Source organism: Gouania willdenowi, chromosome 13 (genome assembly GCF_900634775.1).
Source record: "Gouania willdenowi chromosome 13, fGouWil2.1, whole genome shotgun sequence".
Lineage (NCBI taxonomy): Eukaryota > Metazoa > Chordata > Actinopteri > Blenniiformes > Gobiesocidae > Gouania > Gouania willdenowi.
The window spans coordinates 43,844,641-43,869,119 of NC_041056.1; the positions used below are offsets into that span (position 1 = coordinate 43,844,641).

The following is a 24,479-nucleotide window of genomic DNA, read 5'->3' on the forward strand; positions in this document are numbered from 1 at the left end:
CACTTCCCTATCCCCTGAGTGAATGTATGTGTTTAGTGAATGTATGAAGTGCTATTAAAAAAGGGTGGATGGAGGGGAGCGGTGCTCCCCATCCAGCCTATGTGTATACTGTATATGTGTATGTGGTGCAATAGCTCCGGAGGGTGGAAGTGGTGGTCCCACCCTCCGGGGGGTGGTGTGTTGAGGTGTAATTAAAATTGGAGGGATTAGTAGGGCAGCCAGAGGTGGGAGTGCCGCCCCCGTGCCACTACTTAGTAGCGCAGGCGGCGGCCCCCTCCACCTCCAGCCCCACCATCCAGCCCCCCAAGGGTTGGGTATGTGAGTGTGGTGCATCAAGTGGGTGAGCCAGACCAGCTGGGAGTGAGTAATGTGAAGTGTCCATGTAGGAGGCCTGTCTGGTAGGAGCCAGGCGGGCCACCGGAGAGGGCAGACTGCGCAGACGAGCACACGGCACCGCGGGCCCCAGAGACGCGCCGAGCAGCACAACCGGAGACCCCCCGCGGCACCCCTCTGAACCGCGGCGGCCATACGGAGCACGGCGGGACCCCCCCAGGCGGAGCCAGGCACCAGCCACATCCCCCAGCAGTCCAGGAGGCGACCCCCGCCACCAGCCGGCCCAGAGCGGCCCGCCCCGCCAAAGCAGGCGGCGACCGCGCAGGAGAGAGGCCAGCTCCCACACCAGGGCCAGCTCAGGCCCGCACGACACCACGACATAGCACCCTCCACAAGTGGGCGGCTCCGGCCCCCCCGACGAGAGAGGACGCCACCAACCACCCAAGCAGGGCCACCCCGCCAGCCACTAACTGATAGGTAGGCGAACCCATGCTCCCCCAGCCAGGCACCGCAACCCTACATCAATGTCGCCAGCAGAGCCCCCCCCACCCACGGTGACCACCCCCAATCACCCCAGCGTCGACATGAGACACCCCCGATGCCAGCACAGCCCGGAGGACAGCGGGCCCCAGCCACCAGCCCAACCCCGCCCAAGGCGGCGCGGCACCTTGCCGAACCGCAGCCCGTCTCCGGGCAGACGGTGGGAGGGCGCACCCTGAGACGCCGAACCCAGAGACCCACCCCCGCCCAGACACGGCACCCACGGGTGCCTGGCGCCCCCAGCCAGCAGACCAACCACCCCGACGCGGATCCGCCAGGACAGGAGCCACCGGCCGCGCCCCCACACACACCCACCTAGCACGGCCCAGGGGAGGCCCCACAACTCACCCTTCTTTCCCCCCGAAGCTACACAAGCCGGCCCCTGCGGTCCCCCAAGTGAGCCCCCGAGGAGGAGGGGGAGGGGGCGGCCCGACCCACCGCGCCAGCGGCACGCTCAGCGAAGGCACGCCCCAGGGAACCAGGCCAAGGCGCCCAGACCGGCCGGCGGAGCAACCCACCGCACCACCCCGCCACCCAACAACCCAGGACGCAAGTGCCGCCCCCAAGAGCAGCCACCCCCAGCGCCACCCCAATCCCGGACCCCCCCATCCCGAAGCCACGAACCCCACCCCCCCAGGCCCCCAGACGAGCCAACCCCCGAGCCACCCACCCAGCGCAGCAATGCCCGCCCCCCAAGCGAAGGCCACAGCCCCCCCACCAGCACCCCGGGCCGACAGGAGCCCCCTACGCCAAACCCAACGGGAGAGCTGGCGCCGAGCGAAGGCGGAGGAGGGGGGGAGGACGAGACAGGGGGACAGAGAGCAAGAGGAAAGAGTGGCAGAGAGACACGCAGGCCCCCGGCACCAAGGGCCACCCAGACGTGCACGAAGGGGGCAGGAGAGCAACACCAAACCGCTCAGGGACCACAAGAGCACCCGAAAGGGACGCACGCCCCCACAGAGGCACCCAAAACACCCCAGCAACCCACTCAAGCCACCCAGGTCAAGGCCACCCCACAAGCCCATGGAGGTCCAGGACTACAGTTAGATCAGTGTGTTAGTAAAGAGTGGTGCTGGCAGTTGCTTGCAGGCTAGATCATCAGGCTAAGAAAGAAAAATCAAGATTCAATGCAATTAGAAAAGGAGTCCAACGCTCCTCAAAGCAGGTTATTTTATTTTTTCTGAGAGCAGACATCTTTTCCATGGAAATAAATTTTATGAGGAGATTTCGCTATTGGTTTATGTTTAAGGATTTTTTATCTTTCCAGTTCACTAATATTGTTTTTTTTTGCTATGGCGAGTGCCGCAAGGATGGATTGTGATTGGTTTGCTGGAATATCAAGCATAGTCAGGTCTCCTAACAGACAGAGATTTGGAGATAGAGGAATCCTGCAGTCCAAAATGGAGGACAGTTTTTCAGTGATTAGAAACCAAAACTGTTGAACTGGGGAACAAAGCCATACGGTATGTAAATATGAATCAGCTGTTCCCTGGGTGCACTGAGAGCAGATGTCTGTTATGGAGAAGCCCATTTTATACATTTTCTGTTGGGTAATGTGGGATCTGTGGAGGACCTTGTATTGAATTAGCTGAAGATTTGTGTTTTTAGTCATCTTGAAGGTATTGCAACAAATTTCTGTCCAGAAATCGGTGTTCGTGGTGATTGAGAGTTCAGCTTCACATTTAGCAATTGGTAAGTGATTAGAGTTAGTGTTCAAGAGTGCTCTGTATATTTTTGAGAGTTTTTTTGTTTTTGTGGAGATATTTTTCATACATATGGCCAGTTCTGGAGGTTGTAAGGTGATTAAATCTATTGCCGTATTTTTCTTAATTGTCTATGTTACTTGTAGGTATTGAAGAAAATTACTTTTATTTATATTAAATGTTTGGGTTAGATTGTTATATGTCCTGAGCTTATCATTTTTGAAGAGGTCTTGGAGATGAATAATTCCGCTATCTTCCCATGTTTTTAGATAGAGCGGTGTTTTTCTGTTTCTAAAGTCAGGGTTGTGCCAGATTGGAGACAGCATGTTAGTTTTTAATTGAACATTTGTAATGTCCAGGGCTTTCCACCACGCAGTCAGGGTGGAGGCAATCAGTGGGTTTTTAAAGCAGTTATGACGTTTGAGGGTCGCAGTGATAAAAGGGAGATCAGAGAGTTTAATATGTTTACAGTCTAGCTGTTCTATTTCTAGCCAGGTGTTGTGGTATTCTTTTGGTTTTAGCCATTCTGTTAAATATAATATTTGGTTTGCTAAGTAATAATATATGAAATTAGGGGCTTCCAACCCTCCCTCGCTTTTATATTTTTGAAGGGTTGAAAGGCTTATTTTTGTTTTTTTATTCCTAGTATAGAATTTTGTAATTGCAGAATCTAATCTTTTGAACCATTGTGTTGGTGGTTTCAGTGGATCATAGAGAACAGATAGTTTATTTTAGGTAAGATTTTCATTTTAACTGAGGCTATTCTGCCAAGGAGTGAGATGTGGAGATTGTTCCATCTCTGCAGATCTTCTGTGACTTTATCCAACAGTGGGTCTAGTTTCAGTTTAATTAATTCATTTAGGTTTGGTGATATATTTAACAAATTATAAAAACAGGGAAAATATTTCTGCTGTCTTTAATTAATGCCAATCGGTGAACACAGCAGCCCACATCGGCTGATGCCGATATACGTAAAAAACACAAAAAACGGCTGATAATATCGGCCGGCCGATGTATCGTCTATCACTAGCATTAAGTCTCAAGATGTTTATTACTACTTGTTATGGACGGGCAGGTAGGACGACTGCTGTACTACTGTTAACGAAGGTTTCCGTGTATTTCTGCGAATTCTGATCAGTTTTAATGGATGTGTTTCCATCTCTACATTAAGTCTCCTCCTCACTGCTCCACGTCTGCATATCAGTCCATTTACAGCTTTTTATGGTCACTTTTTACTGGAACCAGACTGAGATAGCGCTCCGTCCGTTCCCGTGAACCATCGCCTCAGCAGAGTTTACGTTGAAATGATCGCTTTTGAACAAACGTAGTGTTGTTATTTGGCAACTTTATGCTGTTTATTTTTATCATAAACCAGATGATTTTTACTTTATCTGGAATGTTTCAGAGCTTTCTCTCTCTCTCTGTGTGTGTGTGCGTGTGTGTGTAAGTCCTGTATCGTTGGTACTCCTACAGTATTTGTGAAATCGACAACGCAATCTGATGGTATTGTGTTGTTTTTATACAAAACCAAAAGTGTTGCAATCACGTGCCGATGCTAGTTCAATGATACAGTTCTCCAATTGTTTTGCACCGAGCCTGCGCACCTCCATCTAAATGGGTCTATGAAGCAGAGAAGAAGAGCTCTCCTAAGGGACCTTAACATTCCTTTTATCCTCAGGGTTGTTGTGTCTTCAACAGTCTGATTACTCTCTAACTTCACCTCGCTCTGTTTAAGGATCATTTGGAGTCACCTGATGGCTTCAAGAAATTAAGAATATTTTTTTTGCAACTTCACCAAACTTGACAACTTGACACTTCTACATCACATTTCAACACCTTTTCTGCACATTTTTTCCACTTTCCAGACATTTTCAGCACTTATAAACCATTTCCACCACTTTTACACCTAATGTCACACATGTTGATCCATTATTGGATCAACATGTGTGAAATAATCATATTTCATGATTATTTTTTTGCCAATTTAACCACATTCATGATTTGTCATGCCTATTATTTGCCAGTTTAAACTAATTGTTCCTACTTTTGAAATTACATCGATAACTCTCCCTGTTTTTTAGAGCAACCAAAAGCAGCACAAGTTGTCAGTGTGACAGAAAAATAATCTAAAATTACTAAATCATCTAAAAATCTACTAAATAATCTATAAATCAGGCTGAATGTTTGACTCCAATAGAAAACAATGGATGTTTACAGGCAGTGGGGCCGTGTGACATCATCAATCACATGATTTCAAGATGGAGGAACACAGGCTCTAAAACTGTAAAGTAGTCCTATTTATAGAAGGAAATCAAATGAATATGGTTCATAATAATGTGTTTATTAGACATAGATCTACTAATAAGGACATTTGGAAGGTTTTAGGACACGTTTGTAAAAACAGTGGAGGATTTATTTTAAAACCACTGTTGCACATCATCCCAAACATTCAAGAATAGAATTGATGGTGAATGCTACATTAAAGTGATTTACATTTAACTTTTATGTTAAATTGATTAAAAGGTTTCATTGTAAACACCTAAATAAACATCATCTATTATTAATAGGGGAGGATGTGGATTAATCCAGTATTTTTTTTTTTTGGGTTGAGCATGAAGGTATTTTTTATCTTGTCACATAAACGTTTTTAATTCTTTAAAGGGTCACCAACCTTCATCAAAGGAGAAACATCTGTACATGAGTGTTTTCTGTACTTTATACTGTTGCTTTCAGTGAGTTGATGAGAACACAGTGTTTGTTGATGTTGGACAGGAAAGATAAAGGTTGGAGAAGTGATTGTCCGTCCTCTGCTCCTCCTGCAGCACTACATTCTCACCCTCATGTCCATGGCGGCCCAGATCTACAAGCACCCCAGCATCAAGAACTCTGTGAACCTCATGGTGGTGAAGATGTTGGTGGTAGAAGACGTAGACGTGGGCCCACAGGTCTCCAGTAACGGAGGAATATCGTTACGTAACTTCTGCTCCTGGCAGCAGCAGTTCAACTCCCCCAGTCAGAGACACCCAGAGCACTACGACACCGCAGTACTGTTCACCAGAGTGGTGAGGCGCTGTTTGGATCACTGCACCATGGCTTGATACCAGGGTGCAGTGGTCAATTATGATTGTTATTGCAATTAATTACAATTGTGATGTAATTTTAACTGTAATTTTGATTGAGTTTAGGGAGTTATGATTGGCATGGAAATTCTATAAAACTGTAATTTACAATGTAGCTAGAAACATTTGCTATATATACTCACAGAGAACAAACAGCATTACGTTAGGTTATTGCACAGTCCGTGAGGATTTATCAAACAGTTATTCAGAGTTATAGACATTGTGTAGAGCAACATTTGAACCAGGTTCCTCTTAATGATTGTTGCTGCCCATAGAAGTCTGCTTCCACAAATACAACTTTTACCCTCAAAGTAAGGGCTGGATGCTACGCATTCCCACTAAAAGTATCATTTTAAGAACGAGGAAGATTGTAGTAACATGTTACGCTATAAAATGTGGCTGTAGTTGCAGGATTAGCGTTTTAGTATTACAGTCATTTTCCTAAAAGTTCATGAGCAGCAGCTGTCACACTCCAGCAGGCCTAATCAAGCACTCTAAGGCTAGTAAAAGTAGCCTAATCTGCATAAAACCTTAAATTACATTAAAAGTAAGAGAGTTAGCATTTTACAAATTAGATGTTATTATTATTGTCACTAAGGAACAGAACATTTTGATCTTTGAATGGTGTAAATTGGTTGCATGCAGCATAAAAATTAATATACATTTATTTTGTTAGAGTTCAAACTGTACAAAGTAGATACATTTGTAGATTATTAAAATGACAGCATTTTGGTGCTAAAATTGTTTTTGAGTTTAAAATGAACAGAGATACAGCAGTTTATAGTAAAACCGTAAAACATGTAATGCATTTTACAAACATTTGAATGGTGTAGATCAGTTAAGAAGTAGTGGCAGGTCGGAAGAATTCCCAAAATTAAAATAGGGCTGGGACTTTATCGTGTTAATTGCGATTAATTATTTACAGAAAAATAATGCACAAAAATAAAAAAACACAATGCATCATTTTTTGTTTTTTTTTCCACTCCAAGCAGCGTGGAACCTTTTTCGTTTCAGTAGTTCCTGGTATACCCATAATACTAATGCACAGAGCACAACACTAAAAACAGGAGAAGCAGAGGAGAAGTCGTTGCTGTCTTTCGTGGGCATTAATTTTGATTTTAAATAAAATAGTTGAATAATAATAATTGTAATTTGAACTGTAATTGGAAAAAATACTGGTCACTGTAATCGTAACTGAGTTGTAGTTAAAAATAGAGACTAAAATAGAAAAATAGAAATGAAAAAAATAGAGTAATTGTAATTGAAAAATGTATTTGACCCCAACCCCATTTGATGCTAATGATTCCTAACATGTTAGCATTGCTCAGTCAGCGTTTGTTAGCCTTTCACTTGATTCCACGCACTGTTGTGAGTAAATCTAACCTTAGATTGAGAAATGATGAGTCTAACATGTGGCTCTCTGTGCTGGATCAAACACACAAACCACTTCCTGTTTGCTTTTCCAACGATGTGAGGAAGTGCTTTGACTGAGTGATGACGCTGAGGTTAGATCTCAAACCACAGGAAGAGTTACGTTATCATAATTCTAAAATGTTGGAGGAAGAATACAGTTAAACATCTTAAAATGAATCATCAGCTTTGTTCTGCTGTTTACAACCAAAGACAAACTGTTTTAAAACCTGTCCTGATGTGAAAGAACAAGTATTTTATCAGTTAAAAAACATTCTGGTTAATTACAGTATTTGTAATAATTAATCTGAATTAATAGTCTAACAATATTTGACATAAGAAGCAACATTTTCCAGTTTAAATGTATGTTAGTTTATGACTGAATCAATGAAAACAATAAATGATGTTAAACAACTAAATAATGTTTATTATTTACATCACTGAGTGCTAACATAATGTGTAATATGAATAAATAATATGATTGTATTGTTTAAAAAACACTAACTTATATTTAACTAAAATATATTTATGCTTTTCTGGATTTTTAGTAAACTTTCTAAAACAAATGTTTTTGTATTAAAATAAAAACATGACTTAGTCCAGAACATTCCAGAGAAATATAAACTGAACAGTGTAAAATATTTATAATATCTGTGGATATCATGAAATAAACAGAACAACTGATGAAGATGATGAATTTAGTTTAAAATAGTTTTTCTACATAACAGTTGATAAGTTGGGTCAGACGATGCTATCTGTAGCAGCCCTTCTAGCCCCGCCCACATCCTCTACCACAGAGTGGTCGACTGTCACTACAATCATTTATCACTGACTTTGTTCATTTGTCACTCATGGATTTATTATTGGTTCTGAACCCTGTCTGAGTGTCAGTGTGGATTGGAGACACTGTCTGCTCCACTAGGACCATTGTCCCTGCTAGCTGCTACATGTTAGCATTGATGTGCTAGCTGCTACATGTTAGCATTGAGATGATAGCTGCTACATATTAGCATTGAGGTGCTAGCTGCTACATGTTAGCATTGAGGTGTTAGCTGTTACATGTTAGCATTGAGGTGCTAGCTGCTACATGTTAGCATTGATGTGCTAGCTGCTACATGTTAGCATTGAGGTGCTAGCTGGTACATATTAGCATTGAGGTAATAGCTGCTACATGTTAACATTGATGGGCTAGCTGTTACAAGTTAGCATTGAGGTGCTATTTGTTATATGTTAGCATTGAGGTGTTAGCTGCTACATGTTAGCATTGAGGTGCTAGCTGCTACATGTTAGCATTGAGATGCTAGCTGCTACATGTTAGCATTGAGGTTCTAGCTGCTACATGTTAGCATTGAGGTGCTAGCTGCTACATGTTAGCATTAAAGTTCCAGCTGCTACATTTTTAGCATTAAGGTTATAGCTGGTACATGTGTAGCATTGAGATGCTAGCTGCTACATGTTAGCATTGAGGTTCTAGCTGCTACATGTTAGCATTGAGGTGCTAGCTGCTACATGTGTAACATTGAGGTGCTAGCTGCTACATGGTTAGCATTAAAGTTCTAGCTGCTACATGTTTAGCACTGATGTGCTAGCTGAGGCTAGCAGAGCTCTGCTGATCCACAAACTCTTCTCTAACAATTTTCACACAACGAGGCTTTAGTTTTTCATCCAGTGTTTTTTATTTAAAGTAAATTAACGCCCACAAAGCACAGCAACGACATCTCCTCTGGTTTTCCTGTGTTTTGTGTTGTGGGTATAGCGGGAACTTGTGAAATGAGAAAAGTTCTGCACTGTTTTGGGTTAAAAAAAATAAAGCTACTATCTAATTAATACTTTTTGTACTGCACTAATTCTATGAATAAAATCAAAAATGATCATAAACTGAGTGTATTTTTTAAATGTGTAATTGCTGTGACCCAATCATCTTCATCAGTGGCTCTTTTGTCTTTGTGTCTCATCAGGACATCTGTGGACATAAGAGCTGTGAAACACTGGGCGTGGCCGAGGACGGAACCATGTGTGACCCAACAAGAAGCTGCTCAGTGGTTGAAGACAGTGGTTTACAAGCTGCGTTCACTGTGGCTCATGAGCTGGGTCAGTCCTTGTTTGTACTCCCTGGGTCGGCCTGTAGGGGGCGAAGCCTGTGTTGGCCTGTAGCGTGTGATGTTGACGCCAGCTTTCTTCTTCCTGTTCTGCAGGTCACGTGTTAAGCATGCCGCACGATGACTCCAAGACATGTGAGAGGCTGTTTGGGGACCTGGGACGACAGCACCTGATGGCTCCATATTTAGTGAACCTGAACCAGACGGCCCCCTGGTCTCCCTGCAGCGCTCTCTACGTCACGGACTTCTTCGACAACGGCCACGGTACGAAACATAACCCCCAATTTCCACCAGATCCGTACTCGTTTTCAATTTATAGTCAATCCTTTAAAAATAAGCAGTTCTTTTGGTGCAAAAAGAAGGAGTGCCTTCACTTCTGTCTTAAGCTCCTCCCCACTCAGCTCTGATCAATCAGAAGCCTGGCTTTATAGCAGCTGTTCAATCAGAACAACTGGTCACAGGTTAGTGGTGTCAAAAAACTTGATACTGAATAAAGTATCTATACCAAAAAGTGAGCATCGTATCCGATACTCACTTGCAAAAGCATCGATACTAACAGCACCGCGTTCACATCTCTTAATATATCTATGGTTCATCTCCACTTCTTTTTTTCCTCACCTGTTTCAATTGACACAACTTTATTCGCTGCTACAGACACACATGCAGCCCCTCCCCTCAGCTGCAGCTGAACACACAACTCGGGCCCTATAAAATCCGCGTTATAGGAATCGTGGACAGAATCATGGAATCGACCAATGAAAACGGTTAAACGTGGAAATGGGCAGAATCAACATGAAACGCCGTCACCGTGAGACAAATGAAACATTGAGCTAATAAATAGAGCTAATGAATGAATGTGCACCTTCAACCAACTCAAAATAAACAACAAAATAAGAAGCACGTTACTTAGTGACAGTACGTTTTTTACTGGAGCTGCAGCAATTCAACAACAATAAGCCTGTGTGAGACAGGAAGTAGTGCATGAACACAATAAGATATCCAGATTATTTTCAAAATGAAATACTCCATGTTCAAGGCGGACTGTAATGTAATCCATTTACTGACCTGCAGACATTTGGCCCTATCTGAGCACTTTTGGAGAAGCAGTATCAAAGCTGTTTCTCCCACTCACAGATGTTACCCCTGGCAGAGGAAAACAGACATTCCGGGGCCTCCAGCGGGTCCATTTCAGATTCTATCCAAAAACCAAGCACATATTCAAACCTGTTGATACCACATTTTCATTAAAATAATCACTTTTCTTTCTGCCAGAAAATGATGAGTTTTAGCTAGCGATTGCAATTCGGACTCTAGCCAAAAACCAAGCACCTAGTCGGACTCGGGGAACCGGACCTTTCGACTGACACCACGTTTGGCCTGATCCAAGCTCTTTTAAAATCGTATTTCACATTTAAATATTGACCTTATTCAGAGCTTAATGTGTAAATCATCCGGTCCCTGAACAAACGCCGGGTGAGAGAGACAAAAATGTTCCTTTTGTAACTGAACAGACCAATAATATCACGTGAACACAAACAACCAATGAATCTAAATGATTAATAAAAGAATGATGAGTCAGCATTAAAGAAACACAGACAATCGTCCGTCTCTCACTCTGAGTGACATCTGTCACATCTCATGTTTCAGCACCAAGGACAGCGCTAATCACCGCTAATGTAGCCATACAATGTACCCATAACTCCTCTAATGAATCAGTAGAAAATGAAAATATAATGTGTTTACATTTTATTTGTCCAAAACAGAAGGAGAACTTTGCATCCTAGCAACTTTTTTCCATATTTCCAGCCGAGGCCTGCCTTGTCTTTCATAAACCTAGAGCAGCAGATCATCTGAGCTTTGAACTGAGCCTGAGTCTTAATGTCTATATCAGAACTTTAACTTCTCTCTGTCCCTGAGTCCTCCTCATGTCCTCTGGATAGTTCTCCTCCTGTGTCCTGTCTGTTGGTTCTCCTGTATTAGCATCATCTACAGGTGCTGCTGCTAGCTACGCTAACTGCTGCTGCTAGCTACGCTAACTGCTGCTGCTAGCTATGCTAACTGCTGCTACTAGCTATGCTAACTGCTGCTACTAGCTTTGCTAACTGATGCTAGTTGCTATGCTAACTGCTGCTGATAGCTATGCTAACTGCTGCTACTCGCTACACTAACTGCTGCTACTAGCTACGCTAATTGCTGCTACTCGCTACACTAAATGCTGCTACTAGCTACGCTAACTGCTCCTAATTGCTACGCTAACTGCTGTCGCTAGCTATGCTGACTGCTGCTACTAGCTACACTAACTGCTGCTGCTAGCTATGCTAACTGCTGCTACTAGCTACGCTAACTGCTGCTGCTCCGCGATTTCCACCGAAACAACCTTTACCTCAGGCTAAGCTTCACTTATTGGCTTAAAAACTCTTAAAATCCAACTTCCTTTTTTAAGCTATTTTCTACCGTCCTTCTAAACTGACAAGACAGAATTTTAGACGTGGCCTGACTTTCCCCTCTCTTCCTCACTCATGCTCAGTTTTTACATTCTTTTTGTGTTTACAATGAGATTTCCAGTGATTTCACCTCAATAAAAGACACAGCTGTCCTAATATAATACTGAAATATTTAATCACCTGAAAGCAAATGAGGTGCTGGGGAAAAAAAAGTCAAAATCTGGGAGGTTTGCAGATGTAGATACACAGCGGAGACATTTCAGAGCAGATACGCATCCAGTAGAAATATGGTAGTGTTTAAGTGTGTGGGTGTGTAGTATGCTGTCTTTGTGAAACCCGTCTCATGCCCTCTGACCTCAGGCGACTGTCTGCTGGACGTCCCAGAGAGCTCCATGTCTCTACCCAGGGAGCTACCAGGAACCATTTACAGCCTGGACCATCAGTGCCAGCAGATGTTTGGAGAGGACTTCATCCACTGCCCCAACACGTCTGATAGTGACGTGTGCAGCCAGCTGTGGTGTCAGGAGGAGGGAACACCCCAGTGTTCCACTAAGAATGGTAGCTTACCCTGGGCTGATGGGAGCCCCTGTGGAACCAACAGAACCTGCCTCCATGGAGCCTGCTGGTCCAGCCACAACATCACACAGCCTATGGTAATTTAAAGAAGAAACACAGTCACACACAGACACACACACACACAACAGCCAGTGCTGGTAGATGCAGAACCAGCATCAACATTATACTGGTAGCAGCAGCATTGGCCAGCAGAGTTGGAGTAAATTATCATTGTAACCACATATTTGATAATTACTCCAAACAATGTGGAACCTTTCTCATTGCACAAGTTCCCTGTATACCCGAAATACTGATGCACAGACCACAACACAAGAAACAGAACCAGAGAAGTCGTTGCTGTGCTTCAATGCTAACATGTAGCAGCTAAAACCTCAATGCTAACATGTAGCAGCTAACACCTCAATGCTAACATGTAGCAACTAACACCTCGACGCTAAGCATGTAGCAGCAAGCTTTTCAATGCTAACATGTAGCAGCTAACACCTCAATGTAATAGCTAGCACCTTAATGCTAGCACGTAGCAGCTAACACTTCAATGCTAACATGTAGCAGCGAGCACCTCAATGCTAACATGTAGCAGCTAACACCTCAATGCTAACACGTAGCAGCAAGCACTTCAATGCTAACTTGTAGCAGCTAACACCTCAATGTAATAGCTAGCACCTTAATGCTAGCACGTAGCAGCTAACACTTCAATGCTAACATGTAGCAGCGAGCACCTCAATGCTAACATGTAGCAGCTAGCACCTCAATGCTGCCATGTAGCAGCTTACACCTCAATGTAGTAGCTAGCAACTCAATGCTAGCATGTAGCAGCTTGCACCTCAATGCTAACATGTAGCAGCTAGCACCTCAATGCTGACATGTAATAGTTAGCACCTCAATGCTAACATGTAGCAGTTAACACCTCAATGCTAACATGTAGCAGCAAACACCTCAATGCTAACATGTAGCAGCTAACACCTCAATGTAATAGCTAGCACCTCAATGCTAACATGTAGCAGCTAACACCTCAATGCTAACATGTAGCAGCAAGGACCTCAATGCTAACATGTAGCAGCTAACACCTCAATGTAATAGCTAGCACCTCAATGCTAGCACGTAGCAGCTACCACTTCAATGCTAACATGTAGCAGCGAGCACCTCAATGCTAACATTTAGCAGCTAGCACCTCGATGCTGCCATGTAGCAGCTAACACCTCAATGTAGTAGCTAGCAACTCAATGTTAACATGTAGCAGCTTGCACCTCAATGATAACATGTAGCAGCTAGCACCTCAATGCTAACATGTAGCAGCTTGCACTTCAGTGCTAATATGTAGCAGCTAACACCTCAATGTAATAGCTATCACCTCAATGCTAACATGTAGCAGCTAATGCCTTAATGCTAACATGTAGCAGCTAACACTTTAATGCTAACATGTAGCAGCGAACACCTCAATATAATAGCTAGCACCTCAATGCTAACATGTAGCAGCTAACACCTCAATGCTAACATGTAGCAGCTAACACCTCAATGCTAACATGTAGCAGCTAGCATCAATGCTAACATGTAACAGCTAGCAGGGACAATGGTCCTGGTGGAGCAGACAGTGTCTCCAATCCACACTGACACTCAGACAGGGTTCAGAACCAATAATAAATCCATGAGTGACAAATGAACAAAGTCAGTGATAAATGATTGTAGTGACAGTCGACCACTCTGTGGTAGAGGATGTGGGCGGGGCTAGAAGGGCTGCTACAAATAGCATCGTCTGACCCAACTTATCAACTGTTATGTAGAAAAACTATTTTAAACTAAATTCATCATCTTCATCAGTTGTTCTGTTTATTTCATGATATCCACAGATATTATAAATATTTTACACTGTTCAGTTTATATTTCTCTGGAATGTTCTGGACTAAGTCATGTTTTTATTTTAATACAAAAACATTTGTTTTAGAAAGTTTACTAAAAATCCAGAAAAACATAAATATATTTTAGTTAAATATAAGTTAGTGTTTTTTAAACAATACAATCATATTATTTATTCATATTACACATCATGTTAGCACTCAGTGATGTAAATAATAAACATTATTTAGTTGTTTAACATCATTTATTGTTTTCATTGATTTTGTCATAAACTAACATACTTTTAAACTGGAAAATGTTGCTTCTTATGTTGAATATAATAGTGGATGTAGATTTATTAATTACAGTCTAATTTTTAGATTAATTGTTTTAATGGAGTCCCACCTCTGTTTCTTACGTTACTATCACAGCCCAGCTTGAATCTATGTGGGATGTTTTACTCTTTCCACTGCTTTTTTTTTAATATATCACATCACATGGTTCATGTTGCATCTTGATGTTAATATTCCTGCATGTGCTCACAAGTCATTTCCTCTGAGGTTTACTGACAAACGGAACAATCAAAGAATTTAACAGCATTCCATCTGACTCAGCAGATTGTCTGTGAGAGGTGGAACATCTTTACTTCATCTGACTCTTTTAGCCTTAGGTTAGAACAACAACATATCAAAAACAGGAAGGAACTGCACTCAACTCTTAACCTTTGACCTCATGTTCCTTCACATTCAGCGTTGTACTTTTAATTTAGCTGCTTTTACTTTAATCTTGGGCTGTGTTGTCGTACTAACGTACTACTCATGCTAATGTACTACTCATATTAATGTACTACTCATACTAACGTACTACTCATACTAATGCACTACTCATACTAACGTACTACTCATACTAACGTACTACTCATGCTAACGTACTACTCGTACTAACGTACTACTCATACTAATGTACTACTCATGCTATGGTACTACTCATACTAATGTACTACTCATGCTAACGTACTACTCATGCTAACGTACTACTCGTACTAACGTACTACTCATACTAATGTACTACTTATGCTAACGTACTACTCATACTAATGTACTACTCATGCTAACGTACTACTCATACTAACGTACTACTCATGCTAACGTACTACTCATACTAACGTACTACTCGTACTAACGTACTACTCATACTAATGTACTAATGCTAACGTACTACTCATACTAACGTACTACTCATACTAATGTACTACTCATGCTATGGTACTACTCATACTAATGTACTACTCATGCTAACGTACTACTCATGCTAACGTACTACTCATACTAACGTACCACTCGTACTAACGTACTACTCATACTAATGTACTACTCATGCTAATGTACTACTCATACTAACGTACTACTCATACTAATGTACTAATGCTAACGTACTACTCATACTAACGTACTACTCATACTAACGTACTACTCATGCTAATGTACTACTCATACTAACGTACTACTCATACTAACGTACTACTCATACTAACGTACTACTCATGCTAATGTACTACTCATGCTATGGTACTACTCATACTAATGTACTACTCATGCTAACGTACTATTCATGCTAACGTACTACTCATACTAACGTACTACTCGTACTAACGTACTACTCATACTAATGTACTACTCATGCTAATTTACTACTCATACTAATGTACTACTCATACTAATGTACTACTCATGCTAATGTACTACTCATACTAATGTACTACTCATACTAACGTACTACTCATACTAACGTACTACTCATACTAATGTACTACTCATGCTAACGTACTACTCATACTAACGTACTACTCATACTAACGTACTACTCATACTAATGTACTACTCATGCTAATGTACTACTCATACTAATGTACTACTCATACTAACGTACTACTCATACTAACGTACTACTCATACTAATGTACTACTCATGCTAACGTACTACTCATACTAACGTACTACTCATACTAACGTACTACTCATATTAATGTACTACTCATACTAATGTACTACTCATACTAATGTACTGCTCATACTAATGTACTACTCATACTAATGTACTACTCATGCTAATGTACTACTCATACTAATGTACTACTCATGCTAATGTTGTAATCTACTCATTCTAACGTACCAGTCATGCTAATGTACTACTCATACTAATGTACTACTCATGCTAATGTACTACTCATACTAACGTACCACTCGTACTAACGCACTACTCATACTAACGTACTACTCATACTAACGTACTACTACTCATACTAACGTACTACTCATGCTATTTTACTACTCATACTAACGTACTACTCATACTAACGTACTACTCATACTAACGTACTACTCATACTAATGTACTACTCATGCTAATTTACTACTCATGCTAATTTACTACTCATTCTAACGTACTACTCATACTAACGTACTACTCATACTAATTTACTACTCATACTAACGTACTACTCATACTAACGTACTACTCATACTAACGTACTACTACTCATACTAATGTACTACTCATACTAATGTACTACTCATGCTAATGTACTACTCATACTAATGTACTACTCATGCTAATGTTGTAATCTACTCATACTAACGTACTACTCATACTAATGTACTACTCATGCTAATGTACTACTCATACTAACGTACCACTCGTACTAACGTACTACTACTCATACTAACGTACTACTCATGCTATTTTACTACTCATACTAACGTACTACTCATCCTAACGTACTACTTATACTAACATACTACTCATACTAATTTACTACTCATACTAACGTACTACTCATACTAACGTACTACTCATGCTATTTTACTACTCATACTAACGTACTACTCATCCTAACGTACTACTTATACTAACATACTACTCATACTAATTTACTACTCATACTAACGTACTACTCATACTAACGTACTACTCATGCTATTTTACTACTCATACTAACGTACTACTCATCCTAACGTACTACTTATACTAACATACTACTCATACTAATTTACTACTCATACTAACGTACTACTCATCCTAACGTAATATTCATGCTAACGTACTACTCATGTTAACGTACTACTCATGCTAATGTACTACTCATCATAACGTACTACCGTAGTACTTGTACTAACGTAGTACCCGTACTAAAAAGTGATGCAAATAGGTTAAAATATGGTGAGTTTGGTGGAGTTGCTGAAAAAGGGTAAACCATAAAAACAATTAAAAAAAATAGACTTTAATTTTTCATAAAATTATCTTAGTTTCTTGAAGGCATCCTGCGACCCCCTCAGTGTCTCACAACCTCAAATGGGGCCCTCACCCCAAGGTTGAGAACCCCTGGTGTATTGTACTTGGAGACAAAGATTTTTTTGTATTAATGGCAAATCCAGTCTCAATAAGTTTAGTTACACTTCATCAATGTGTTACTGAAGAAATAACATAACCAACAGATATTTTCCACCTGAGTGGAGACAAGAGGAAGATCACAGGTTGTAATCTGCTGTGATTCTTCACTCAGAGCTCTTGAGCAAGGCCTTAGCTCCCCCGGCGTTGCACCGCGGCTGCTCACAGACATTTGATAGTGATTAATCAGTGTTTCTACTTTTTTACGTTCAGCACATAGACATTAGTTCATCTTTGTTGTGGTGATATCAGCTCTGTGTGAACACAGCCATGTTGACTGCTGTCCAGACTAGTAAAAACTATTGGAAACAATGCACATGGACACACACACACACACACACACACAACACACACACACACACACACACACACACACACACACACACACACACACACACACACACACACACACACACACACACACACACAGGGACACACCTGCCAGAAATGTGGGCAGAGTGAAACGAGGTCACGTACGTGTTGAACACCAACGCATTTATCCTGGAGTCGCAGCCACAGACCCACACTGTGGTTTGGATTAACCCAGGGGTTTTCAACCTTGGGGTCAGGACCCCATTTGTGGTTGTGAGACACTGGGAGGGGGTCACCAGAAGCCTTCAAGAAACTAAGATTATTTTTTAAACAATTCAAGCCAATTTTTGCTTATTTTACCATTTTTCTGCCACTCCACCAAACTCACCATATTTTAACACATTTTCATCACTTTCATGTTCAGCACTTATAAACCATTTCTACCACTTTTACACCTAATGTCACATATGTTGATCCATTATTGTCACTTTTAACCTCTTTTCACCAGATTTCATGATTATTTTTGCCAATTTAACCACATTCACGATTCACAATTTGCAGATTTTAATCACTTTCTGTGTTTTTTTTCAAACCCATTTCACCACCTTTTCCACCACAGATAGCCGTACACGGGGGCTGGAGCTCCTGGGGGCCGTGGCAACAGTGTTCAAAGACATGTGGCGGTGGCGTAGAGTTCTCCTACAGAGAGTGTTCTAACCCTGTTCCTCAGAACGGTGGAAACTACTGTGAGGGTCAGAGAGTCCAGTACCAGTCCTGTAACATCCAGCCCTGTGAGAGTCAAGGTGAAACATCTGTTTTATTCCTTACGGGAAACACTTTGATACAATAAAAAGCTTTTACACACACTTCGTCACAGCTTTCATCAACTACATTTTTCAAGTAACTAGAATAAGACGATATACAAAAAATAAATAAATAAATCTATATGAAAATATATTGATATTTCCTTCAACTAATAAAACTAATGAAACTATAATTTCATCACATCGGACAAAATCCAATCAGGATCATGTGATCATGTTACTCATTCATCAGTATCAGGTTGATCAACAATAACAGAATTTTCAGCAAAAAAAAAAACAAACTCTTATGGATTATATTTTAGTCAACTATATCTGTGAACGATTTAGTCGACTCATAACATTAAAGTGTAAGTTAAATGTAATTGACTCCAACCCTGGTTACAATTTAAGGGGAAAACTTAACTTTATTCAGCCATTTCCAAAGTTGCAGAAAAATGGGTGGTTGAGCAGATTGTCCAGTACTTAAACAGTAGCTCCGCCTCTTTCCACACCACACAGTTTGGCTTCAGATCCAAACACTCCATGAAACGCTACATGCCTTTTTATTGAGAGAATAAAATCATCTCTTGACAAGGGTGGAGTAGTAGCGGTATTCTTAGATCTCAGGAAAGCTTTCGACACAGTAAACCATTCTGTTCTACTTTCTAAACTCTCACAATTTAATTTCTCTCGTGACTGTGAGCTGGTTTGAATCATACCTGTATGATCGTACTCAATCTGTATTAATTAACAACAGCAAGTCTGAGTCTCTTAGGCTAACCACCGGAGTTCCTCAGGGCTCAATATTAGGGCCCCTCTTATTTAGCCTTTATATTAATGATTTGCCGACTGTCTGCTCTGAAGTTGAATGTTTGATGTATGCAGATGACAGCGTTGTATTTGTTCACGGTCGCTCCAAGGACATTGTTACAGATAAACTTACCAAAGCAATGACTCTTGTCACTTCCTGGCTGCAGGAGAACTGCCTGCAGCTAAATACTTCAAAAACTATAGGTATGTTTTTCAGTAAAACCAATAGAGCCTCATCTAATCCTGACATACTAGTAGCTGGAGAAAAATTACAAATTGTAAATCAATACAAATACCTTGGGTTAGTAATAGATTCTCACTTCACCTTTAAAGCCCATATTGACAAATTATGTAAAAATATCAAGTTTAATCTAGCAAATTTCCGCTAAATCTACATTCCATGATTTTCAGCCACTTTAACTACTGCCTAACAAGTTGGTCTCAGGCTAGTCAGAGTGCAAAAAGACCTTTGGAAACATTATACAAACAAGCCATTAAAGTCTTGGGTTGAAAACCAAGGCACTATCATCACTGTGCAATCCTAAAAAAGTACCCCCTTTTAAATTGGGACAGTCTCCATAGATTTGCAGATCTGAGTCTCATATACAAAGTAACACATGATTTGGCTCCAACTCCTCTGGCAGAGTTCATCAGCCAAAGAAACAGCTCTGAGCGCGTCACTCCAGGCTCTGTAAGAGGCCATTGTGTCATCCCTCTGCGCAGGAGTGCTTTCAGTCGCTCGGCCTGGTCAGTTAGGGGCGCTGCTGAGTGGAACTCAACACCTGAGGAGGTTAAACAGCTAACCACTTACAAGGCCTTTACAAAAAAATGGAAAATTTGTCTTATTAACATGTACATCTGCCAACATTAAAAGTCGAGCATGTTGCTCTGCATTGTATTGTATTAGATAACGTAGCCTTTTGAACACGTGTTTTTTGTGTGTTTTAATATTGTAACAGGTACTGTTATTGTTGTTATTGACTTGTAAATGTATTGTCATGCTTGTATTTTAATGCCTTTTTACATCTTGGCCAGATGACTACAGATGAAAAATAGCCTTCTGGCTAATTCTGGCTTTTTTAACCATGTTTGTTCATGTGTTATATAAAATTGCACTGTCCCCTTTCAAATAAAACAATCTAATCTAATCTAATCCACACGGAAAAAAAAAAGAAAAAAAAAGGGTTACTGCAGTGTGTGTGTGTGTGTGTGTGTGTGTGTGTGTGTGTGTGTGTGTGTGTGTGTGTGTGTGTGTGTGTGTGTGTGTGTGTGTGTAGGTGCTTTTGATGAAGTTTTGATTTTATGTTCTGGAATAAAAGAAACAAATGTCTTTGTTCATATTTTTTGTCTATAAAAGAAGTGTGAGCTCTACCTTTCCTTCTCCATTGAGAAATCAGTTACTGCATATTCATAATGTTTTGGATTAATATGTCATTTAATTTCATACTTTCTTAAAAATGCTTCGAAAAAATACAAATGTATGTTACTGTGGCTACCACATGGTTAATTTAAAAAAACAAAAAAACAACCTTTTGAATTATTTTTGTCTGAACCGTGTGTGTTTGGTGTGTTTGTAGGTAAAAGTTTCCGAGAGGAGCAGTGTGAGAAATACAACAGCCCCATGTACATGGACCACAGGGGGAACGTGAAGCAGTGGATCCCTAAGTATGCAGGGGTCTCTCCCAGGGACCGCTGTAAGCTGTTCTGTAGGGCCCGAGGAAGCAGCGAGTTCAAAGTGTTTGACTCCAAGGTGTGTCCTACCTCAGTAACAGACAACAATTCATTAACATCAAGAACTGCTCCTCTCCATAGCTCCTTTGTCCCAAAGGTATTCCCCAGGGTTCAGTGCTTGGTCCCTTCCTGATCATCATATACTTGCTCCCCCTTGGTAACATTATCAGCATTGTCTCCATGTCCACCGTTATGCAGATGACATCCAGCTTTACATCTCCACCAATTCAATCACCAGTGAAATCCGTTCTACCCTGACAAACTGCCTCAATGAAATAAAGAAATGGATGCACACCGACTTCCTCTCCCTCAATGATGCCAAATCAGACATCATAATTATCGGCTACAAATTCCTTTCATAACTTCTCCTTCACAATAGACCACTCTACTCTCTCTCCCTCTCCTCATATCAGAAACCTTGGAGTCATCTTTGACAGCCAGCTCTCCTTTGACCACCATGTCACCCAGCTCACTAGAACCGCCTTCCTTCACCTCAAAAACATTGCCCACATCCATCCACTACGCTCATTTTCTGCTGCTGAAAGCCTTATCCATACATGGATCACATCCAGTCTCCACTATTGCAACACCATCCAAAGTCCTTCATAAACTTCACTACGTCTAAAACTCTGCTGTACGTCTTCTCACCCACACCCGAAAACATCACCCCTGTCCTTCAAAATCTCCACTGGCTCCCTGTCCCTTATCGTATCAAGCCCTTAACCTTCAGGCCCCGCCCCCTCCTACCTCATGGCTCTCCTGCACCCTCATACCCCTGCATGCAGCCTTCATTCTTCTAAAGCCAACCTCCAATCTCCCCCTCTCAGAACTAAGCACCGACCCTGGGGGGACAGAGCCTTCTCCATAGCAGCCCCCCCTTCTGGAACATTCAACACTGTACTGACCCTCCAACTTTCAAATCACTCATCAAAACTCACCTTTTTAAATTGGCTTTTAACTTATGATTGTTACTTATTTTCTGTATTTACATTTGTTGTTAGTTTATTTTTGTACTTGTGTGTAATTGTTTTAACTGAAAAGTGTCTGTTATTATTATTATTATTATTATTATTATTATTATTATTATTATTATTATTATTATTATTCTAAGCAGAGAAATTCGTCCAACGAGCGCTTAGCGCTCGTGCGTAAAATGGCCGGTCCCTACTTTACCCAGCTCTGATTGGCCAGGGCTAAAGCCACCCCCATAGCATTTGATATCACCATTTTCTACAAGTTCTGAGCTTTGCAATGCAAACATTCTGATTGGTCAAAGCACTGCTGAACTAGACACATGCGTAACGGCACCAAAGAGTGGAACCAAAAATAGCATTACGCATTGCACAGCAGAAATCTGAATAAAAATGGATGTTTATTTCAACAGGAAGGAACTCAAACACACCTCACGGTGATACTTGGACACGTCATCAGTGATGAACCCGGGGTCATAAGGTGTTTCGGGTCTTGGTCGCCTGGGCGACCCAACCGGGGGTGATCAGACCCCAGCCTGTGTTCAAGTGGCGCACCACTGATCCCCCCTACGGATCCACAGCCACCTGGAGGCCTTTTCTGTGGCCTCAAGGATGTTCTTGGTGGCTTTTCTCAACTGCTGTCCTCTAATGCCTAGGAGTTTGAACACTCGCTGTAGTGAGTGACCTGCAAAACCCCTGCACCCGATTTCGATTGGTTCACAGCGAGCTCTCCAGCCATTGCTCCGGCACTCTGTGGTGAGCTCACATAATTTGGCCCTCTTTCGCTCATTGGCTTCGTCAATCCAGTCCTCCCAGGGGACCGTGAGCTCCAGTAGCACCACTTGCTTGGTTGAATCAGATGTTAACTCCATGTCTGGGCGGAGTGAAGTGGGGACGATATTTGCCGGGAACTTGAGTTTTGTTCCCAGGTCAACTTGGAGCTGCCAGTCAAGAGCGGTGGCGAGGAGCCCTCCTGCAGAGCTCGGCTTGTGGTTTGCTTTCTGTCCTGCTCTAATGAAGGTGATTGATTGCTTAGGGGTGACCTGGGACTTGCTATATTGTATCGCTACACAGATGGACTCAGCCAGGGATTTTAAAACTTGGTCATGGCACCAGCGATACCGTCCCTCCCCTAGAGCGTTTGGACAACAGCTCAAGATGTGCTCCAAGGTGCCCCTCCTCTGGCAGAGTTTGCAGTCCGGAGTGTCAGCTAGGCCCCAGGTGTGCAGATTGGCCGGGCTTGGGAGGACGTCATATACAGACTGAATGAGGAATTTTGTTCACAGAGGTTCAGCTCTCTAGAGCTCTGCCCAGGTGAGTTTGCGAGCTTCTGCATGCTCCCACCTTGTCCACGGCCCTTGCTTGGACATGCTGACCATCTTGCTGTACCGTTCTTCCTCGAGCTCTGCACGGATCTTGTCTTGGACTAATTGGTGCTTCTCCTTGCAGCGAGCCCTGTCGTAGCGTGGCCTAGGAAAACTACCAAGGCCTGCCCTCCCCATTGCCACGGTACCCACCAAGGTCTTGTGCCTCAGCCGTGTCTCCGCTCTGCTTATGGCTTCTTGTGCCTGCCACTTCCTCTCGGTCTTAACAACAACCTTAACATCTGCGGAGTCCCTGTACATCATTACCTCTCTAGAGCGGGAAACTTTGAATTCTTCCGAGAGTCCACTGAGAGGGAGATGCAGCTTGGTGGATTGGCCATAAAAGGCAATGCTGCTCAAGGACCGAGGAAGCCCCAGCCATTTCCTCAAAAACTTGCTGGTGGTCTTCTCTAGTACCTCTACCGTTGTCATTGGTACCTCATAGATTAACAGAGGCCGGAGAATTCTAGGTAGAACTCCCTGCTGGTACATCCAGGCCTTAAACTTTCCTGGGAGACCAGATTTATCGATGGCTGTGAGCCAAGAAGTCAGGTCGCTCTTTGTCTGCTGCAAAGCCGCTGCATCCCTCAGAGAGCTGTCAAAGATTTTGCCCAGGCTCTTGACAGGTCTTTTGGTCACCGTTGGAATCTTTGTCCCTCCAACTGAAAAGCGGAAATGGTTGGCCACTTTACCTTTTTTTAAGACTAGAGACCTGGACTTAGCTGGCTTGAAGCTCATTTTTGCCCAAGTGATGAGCCGTTCAAGCCCCTGAAGGAGCCACCTGCACCCAGGCACAGATGTGGTCATCACTATCAAGTCATCCATAAAGGCTCTTATGGGGGGCTGCCGGGTCCCAGATCTTGATTTTGGCCCTCTGCATTCAACCTCCGCCGACTTGACAATCATGTTCATGGCCAAGGAGAAGAGTGACGCCAAGATTGTACAGCCGGTGATTATGCCCTTCTCCAGGTGGTGCCAGGTAGA

The 24,479-nt window shown here is 42.2% G+C and overlaps 1 protein-coding gene across 1 annotated transcript in view; it reads left to right on the forward strand.

Moving 5' to 3' along the window:
• The window catches only part of LOC114475066 (A disintegrin and metalloproteinase with thrombospondin motifs 8-like), a 42,782-nt gene that overhangs the window by 9,373 nt on the left and 8,930 nt on the right, over nucleotides 1-24,479 (forward strand). Inside the window, exons 2-7 of the mRNA XM_028465768.1 lie at nucleotides 5,399-5,638; nucleotides 9,064-9,196; nucleotides 9,301-9,468; nucleotides 12,009-12,301; nucleotides 18,436-18,619; nucleotides 21,007-21,179. Coding sequence (XP_028321569.1) covers nucleotides 5,399-5,638; nucleotides 9,064-9,196; nucleotides 9,301-9,468; nucleotides 12,009-12,301; nucleotides 18,436-18,619; nucleotides 21,007-21,179 — 1,191 coding nt within the window. The remainder of the gene's footprint in view (nucleotides 1-5,398; nucleotides 5,639-9,063; nucleotides 9,197-9,300; nucleotides 9,469-12,008; nucleotides 12,302-18,435; nucleotides 18,620-21,006; nucleotides 21,180-24,479) is intronic.